Source organism: Dama dama, chromosome 32, assembly GCF_033118175.1.
Source record: "Dama dama isolate Ldn47 chromosome 32, ASM3311817v1, whole genome shotgun sequence".
In the NCBI taxonomy this organism is placed as follows: domain Eukaryota; kingdom Metazoa; phylum Chordata; class Mammalia; order Artiodactyla; family Cervidae; genus Dama; species Dama dama.
This window is the reverse complement of record NC_083712.1, coordinates 28921887-28928974: the sequence shown is the minus strand read 5'-3', so window position 1 is coordinate 28928974 and position 7088 is coordinate 28921887. Positions and strand designations below refer to the sequence as shown.

Below are 7088 nucleotides of genomic sequence, written 5' to 3'. Positions count from 1 at the left end.
TTAAAAGCAATAAAATTGTACCAGCTTTCTGACTTTGCCTAGTACAGAATACAATTAGTGAAATGGAGCTTTTTTCAGATATTTGATATGTTACATTGTCCAAACAATACAATTCTGGTCAAAGGGTTCACTTGGTTGCTTGCATTACTTGAATATCTTACTTCAGCTAATCAAATTATTTCTACAAGTTCCAATCTCCAATTTCACCCTGTGCCACAGAGTCCTGAACTCCCAAGTTTCTACAGTCATGGACCCCCCAAAATGAAAGTTCCACGCACCTGTGTACTGGGGATAAAGATGGGTTGACATGTGAAAATTAAAGACTTACCTTATAGTAATCAAGTCACCTTCCCATAGTAGGAACTATTTAATACAATTTTCTATTCTTGGATTCTGTAAATTGTAAGAATTCGAGTTAAGGAGTGTTGTGGAAAGTGAACCTACAGTATTTTGGAGTTATTTATTAGGAGAGAATTTACAAAAATAAGCACTGGAGGATGGAAGAAACTATGCTCTCTGATGTCAGGGAAGCTTAACAGTCTAATAAAAATAACTAAATATTAACAGCTGCAAGGGAATGTGACTAAATTTCTTAAAATAAGAATCTGATTTAGTAAACACATTTTCAACATGTTTGCTAACAGTTGTATGTTTTACTGTTTAAGCAGGGATTTTTAATTTAATTTCTACCATCCTTAAGTCTTAATCTCCAATAAAAAATACATAGATATAATTCTGTAGATGATATTCCAATGGAAAGTGAATTCATTCTCAGCATTAGGCATCACAGTAGTTTTTATTTATTTAGGATGTTTGCATTTTAGCAGTCTGAGTTAAGTATAAAGTGAATGAAGCAAACAAAAATTGTACTGTTAGAACCTAGTGGATATTATGTCAATTAAAAAAAAATCTATGGATTCTATACCATCAGTATGTCCCTCTTAATCCTATCTTATATTGCAATAAATTAGATGTTTTGTTAAAAGCAAACACGTCACATGCAATAGCCAAGTAAATACTGCATAAGGCCATTCAGATCTGACAAATGATGGTATAATGGCATTTTGTTAATTCTGTAAATATTCTATTGCTGAGAGCTTTCAAAATTACCTAATGTACAAAATTCTAGACTTAGTAGACAAAAGAGTAACAACACATTGAATTTAAAGAAACAAATAAAACTCAGGGTGGGATTCTGTCTCGTCTTGTCTTGTTAAAAACCATGTATTGAATTGAATTTTTAGTAAAGCAAGCATTACATAATGCTTTAAAATTTTAAAATTCGGGGATAAAAGTTTACATCCAAAAAGATGAATGGAAAATTGTGCTTTCAGACTGTAGAATTAGTTTTCTTACAGGGTTAACCATGTCATCTTGCCATTGGATACTGGGAATTTCATCTATGTAAATGTATATATGTGCAGTCCATATCCAGGTCCTGCAAAAATCTAAAACTGTGTGCTTCACTTCATGTAGCAAAGGCACCTATGTTATTCTCCCTTCTGAGCAAAGATTATGATCCAGTTTTCCTGCTGAGGATGGTTCTTCAACTGTTCTGTCACTCACACTCGCCGGGTCGAGCAGCACAGAAAATTGAGGGGGAAGGTGGCCAGACTCCCCGCTTACCCCGGAAGGAGATGCTCTGTGGACCATTTGGAGAAGCTCTGGACTGATCACGAGGGAAACGGAGCAGAACTGTGAAGCAGACGGACGGGAACAAAAGGCTATTCTGGTGTGAGGAGAGATCAGTCACTTCAGCTCCACAAGCAGATGTTGCTACTGGACTGACACGTGGACCCGACCCCGGCTGGAGACAGGTACAGTTTGCCGTTGGGGCAGACACACAGTTCATACACTGTCTGCCGAGAATGGGAGGAGCTGGGTGAAGAAGGGGAAAAGGAGCCCGTCGGTAGGTTTCCCAGCCGGATTGTATCCGCGTTCAAAAATATCTAGGGGGAAAGAAACCGCATTTTACTTCCTCTTAGCATCCTATATTCTTACGATCTTTACAACATGATCTAATAAGACCACAGGACAAACAATTCTGTTGGTTTAGCTGCCAAGCTTTGTGGAACCCACAAATTGTATTCCTGCGGTACAACCGGCTACCCCAGCCTTTGACACGTGGTGCGTTCAGAGAGATGGTCTTCCATGGGAAAAGCAAGATGGTACAATCTGCTTAGGGGGCCAACCCAGTTATTCAAACACCCCAGAAAATGAATGATTTTGACTGTCTCTTAATTTCACTTAATCTTGCCAGTCTAAAGAATATATGGAGGAATAAGGATGGTTAAGGACATGCCATTAGTGAAGTGATGGGCAATTAATTTAACAACTTTGACTCTCTGGTTTAATTTTTTTTTAAATACTCATAAAATCATGTTGACTCACAGTGGACACCAAGTAGATAATGTGCACAATAAACAACAGATAATTAATTAAATATAATCAGGTTTGAAGTCTCCCTGAAAAAATATATTACCTGCACTTAACACCTATGCTGCTAAATCTAACTTGCAAAATTACATCACTTATTTCAAATCATGGACTCAACACTTTAGGGGCCAGCGATCATATGGTTTTGACATGCATGGGGAACCATCCAAAGAAAGGAACATTAGATCATGAATTTGAATGAGCAAAGAAACTGGACTCTTACTAGCTATGTCTTGATTCTATTGTTATGTAGCTAATTACTGCCTATAGGCATCTCTAAATTGACAGGAGAACCAGAGAATACTCCATCTCCCACACTTGTGCCTTCATCCTGAGTCCTAATCATTTCTACTAGGACTCTTGCACTAGCTCCCTAATTGGCCTCCCAGGGGCCACTCTTGTCCTCTTACAGTCTATTATACAAATGGCTGGAGTGAACTAAGAAACACAAATCAAATAATGTCATATCATGCTCACAATTCCCTAACGGTCTCCACCACACTTAAAATTAATCTTGATTACTTTTCACAGTCCACCAGTCCTGTAAGATCTGGCCTCTCTCTCTAAAATCATCTCCTTTAATTCTTCTTAACTGGAGCTCTCACATTTTCTCAAACATACCAAAACAACTTTGGCCTCAGGGCTTTTTAATTCCTTGTGTTCCTAGCCTGAAAAAAATTTCTCCAAATATTTACGAGTGAGGATAGATATTAATGGGGTGGTTAGAAAACAGGGGTGAGGGCTTTCCTAGTGGTTCAGTGGTAAAGAATCTGCCTGCTAACATAGGAGATGTGAGTTTGATCCCTGAGTTGGGAAGATCCCCTGGAGGAGGAAATGGCAACTCACTCTAGTATTCTTGCCTGGAGAATCCCATGGATAGAGGAGCCTGGTGGGCTACAGTCCATGGGGTTTCAAAAGAGTTGGTCAGGACTTAGTGACTAAACAGAGAATAGGGATAGGAGGGAGATTTCCCCTGTTTGCCTCTTTTTTTTATATATATTTAAAAGTTTTTGAAATATAGAAATCTATGGCACATTTGAAATAAGCCAGAAAAATAATTCCTATACCACAGATGTGTCACCTGCTAAAAGAGGACTTTCCTAACCTCCCTATTAAAGTGACACAAATCCAGTAATCTCTCCTTACCAGCTTTACTTATCTCTATAGTAACAATCCCTTTCTAACATTATATTAGTTGTGCATTCATTCATTCATTGTTTACTTCTCTTATTTGCAAGTAATATCTGTTAGGGCAGGACCTGTCATTGGTTCAAGTTCATAGAACAGTGAATAGAATCATGCAACTTGCAGTGCAAGTTGCAGGATACAATGCTTTTCTTGCACCTTCTACATGTCTCTTTCCTCTAGGCTACAGTTCTCACCCTCCACCAAAACCCAGTTCATGTTTCATCCTCCATGGACCTTTCCCTAGTGCCCCAAGATGGAAAGACTTCTTATTTGGTTCTCACATGGCATTTTATTAATATCTTTTTGGTTCATCGCTGGATATTTTATAGTCATATTGATATATTACTTTCCCTAATAAACCATGACCTTCTTGAAGTCTTATTTTTTTTAATAACTTCACAGTGTTTGACCTTGTACATATAGCTCCCATATAATACAAATAGTTTTTTAATAAATGGATAAATTATGAAGTAGAAATGATTGCCTTTACCAACAGTATTCAAAGTTGCTGCTGCTGCTGCTGCTAAGTCGCGTCAGTCGTGTCCGACTCTGTGCGACCCCATAGACGGCAGCCCACCAGGCTCCCCCGTCCCCGGGGTTCTCCAGGCAAGAACACTGGAGTGGGTTGCCATTTCCTTTTCCAATGTATTCAAAGTTAAGAAACCATAATTAAAGTTTTTGTTTGTAGGTAGCAAAATTAAAGGTTTTGTTTGTAGGTATCAAATGCTGAAATTTTATTACCTCATAACTTTTTCCAGGTTAAGTGACCAGAAAGCAAACAGAAAGAAAGGACTTCTATTTTTCTTAGAAGATTTTCTTTTCTCCTGATGCAAAAGTTAAAAGTGTACAAAAGTAAGCAAAAGAAAATGACAGCACATTTTTGGGGTATAAATGCTGGGCCTCATTTCCTTAGTAAGCATAGAAACAGGTGTTACTGCCAATCCCAGTGGCTTTCAGAGGCTTGCTGACACCAGGCCACATCACTGAGTTTTATAGTCTGAAACTGACTGTGTTTCCATTGGGGTAGCCTGACTGAATAAATGTGGAGAGTAGCTATTTTTACACAAGTAGGGCATTCAGGTAGCAGCCTCCGAAAGCAAGCCCAGCTGTAGTGGCCTCATCAATGGAGGTAGCCTTGAACCTTGTGTGTGGCCTGCTTCAGTTAAGCTCCAGCGGTGCCCTCCAATTCTTGGGCTTCCCAGGTGGTGCTAGTGGTGAAGAACCTGCCTGCCAGCGCAGGAGATGTAAGGGATGCAGGTTTGATCCCTGGGTTGGGAAGATACCCTGGAGGAGGGCATGGCAACCGAATCCAGTGTTCTTTTTTTCTTTTAGTTATTTATTTTTTTATTCATTTTTCATTTATTTTTATTAGTTGGAGGTTAATTACTTTACAACATTGTAGTGGTTTTTGCCATACATTGACATGAATCAGCCATGGATTTACATGTGTTCCCCATCCCGATCCCCTCTCCCGCCTCCCTCCCCATCTTGCCTGGAGAATCCCACGGGTAGAGAAAGCCTGGAGTGCTATAGTCTATAGGGTCACACAGAGGCAGACACGACTGAAACAACTTAGCATGCATGCACTACACAATACTTAGCTATTTGAGAATACTTAATTCCATAAACTTCTGAGATCCACACTGTAGCCTCACCCACATATGGGAAGTAACTTTTATTAATAGATAAATTAAAATGAATAGGTTATTTGAAAAGAGAAAAAAGAGTGTTAATTTGTGGTTGGCTAAAAATTTGTTCGTGTTTTTTCCGTAACATCTTACAGAAAAACCTAAGTGAACTTTTTAGCTAACCGGAAAGACTGAAGGCAGGAGGAGAAGGGGATGGCAGAGGATGAGATGGTTGGATAGCATGACCGACTCGATGGACATGAGTTTGAGCAAGCTCAGGGAGTTTGTGATGGACAGGGAAGCCTGGTGTGCTGCAGTCCATGGGGTTGCAAAGCGTCGGACATGACTGAGCAACTCAATCGAACTAATTATATGGGAATGGATGATAACTAGACCTCTGGTGGTGATTATTTTGTAGTGTATGAAGTGAAGTGAAAGTTGCTCAGTTATGTCCGACACTTTGTGACCCCATGAACTATAGTTCATGGAATTCTCCAGGCCAGAATACTGGAGTGGGTAGCCTTGTAATGTATACAGATGTCAAATTATGATGGTGTACACCTGAATTGTATACAATGTTATATACAACTTTTACCTCAATAATAATATAAAATTATACAAGAAAAGGAACAAGGAAAAAAATAGAAAAAGAAGAAAATGCTTGTAAACAGTCTAATTCTAGTGAATTCTTAAAATAAAATCCTGAATTTTGAGTTAGCCTTGTAGATATAACATCCTTCCACAAAAGGATGGATTAAGAAATAAATAATGGATTTCCACATAAAAAATAGAAAAAGAAAAGAAAGGAGAGGGAAAATAATGATTTCTGGATTTGAGACAGAAAAGCAAGTTATGAAGTAAAACGGAGTGTTGTATATTCTTTTCAAACCTTCCATCTTCTCCAGGCTTCTGCAACTTGGACGGACTCGCTCATACCTCTGTCTGTTCTGCTTAAGGCAGTTACTGTGACACTGCTCACTTCCCAACTTATAAAACTGATATTTTTATTCCATATTGCCCTATAAACTATATATTCCATTCACTCTGAAACTCTTCCAGGCACTCAGACTAACATCCCTGAGCTTTCAGTCCAGGCTCACTGTCTTCTCTCAACAAGAATGCATTTATCCCATTCTTACCTGTTGAAATCAGACCTATTGCTCTTGCAAAATATTCAAAGTTTGCAAAGTAAAAACTGATTTCTCCTTCCTCTGTCATCTTGTAACATATATATTAAGTTACTGCATTGCATATGTTATTATAACACTTTCAGTATTTTACCTACAATTGTCATTCATGGTGTTTTCAGAGCTGAATTTGAAATTTGTTGTAATACTATGTCTGAGATGGTTGAAACTTTTGCAGTGTACAACTGTGTGTGCAGTTTTCTTCTTACTTATTTGGGCTACCTCAATACAATTTTTGTTCTGATCTTAGTGAATTTAAGTACTATTTAAGGGTAGGGACTTCATATTTTTCTATATTGTTAATTGATTGATCTGCTTTTCTGTGACATAGTCAGTGAAGCAAAGAGGAAGATTTTACATAATTTCATACCTCTTCTTAGAAAAATTACATGCTATTTTATTCTAATAGAAAGTGATGTGCTTTTTTGTATCTTTATTTTATTAATACAAAGAATGGCTGCAGTTGAAAACCTTTGGCTATAACTTGTGTATAGCATAATACTCAATTCACAATTAAATCTTAATCTGTAATTAAATTCAAGGATTCTGCTGATACTTTGAATATGAGAACATAAGTAAAGTGGTGCATAAATAAGAGTGGAATGGCAATTAATAACCATCAATACTTATTATGGGATGATTCATTATG

General features: G+C 37.9%; 1 protein-coding gene across 2 annotated transcripts in view; it reads right to left on the bottom strand.

Moving 5' to 3' along the window:
- Positions 1-1754: 1754 nt before the first annotated feature.
- SGCZ (sarcoglycan zeta) overlaps positions 1755-7088 on the bottom strand; it is a 377760-nt gene continuing 372426 nt past the window's right edge. For both annotated transcript variants that reach the window (XM_061134767.1, XM_061134768.1), the window contains one exon: positions 1755-1949. In XM_061134767.1, the coding sequence (XP_060990750.1) occupies positions 1755-1949 (195 nt within the window). The remainder of the gene's footprint in view (positions 1950-7088) is intronic.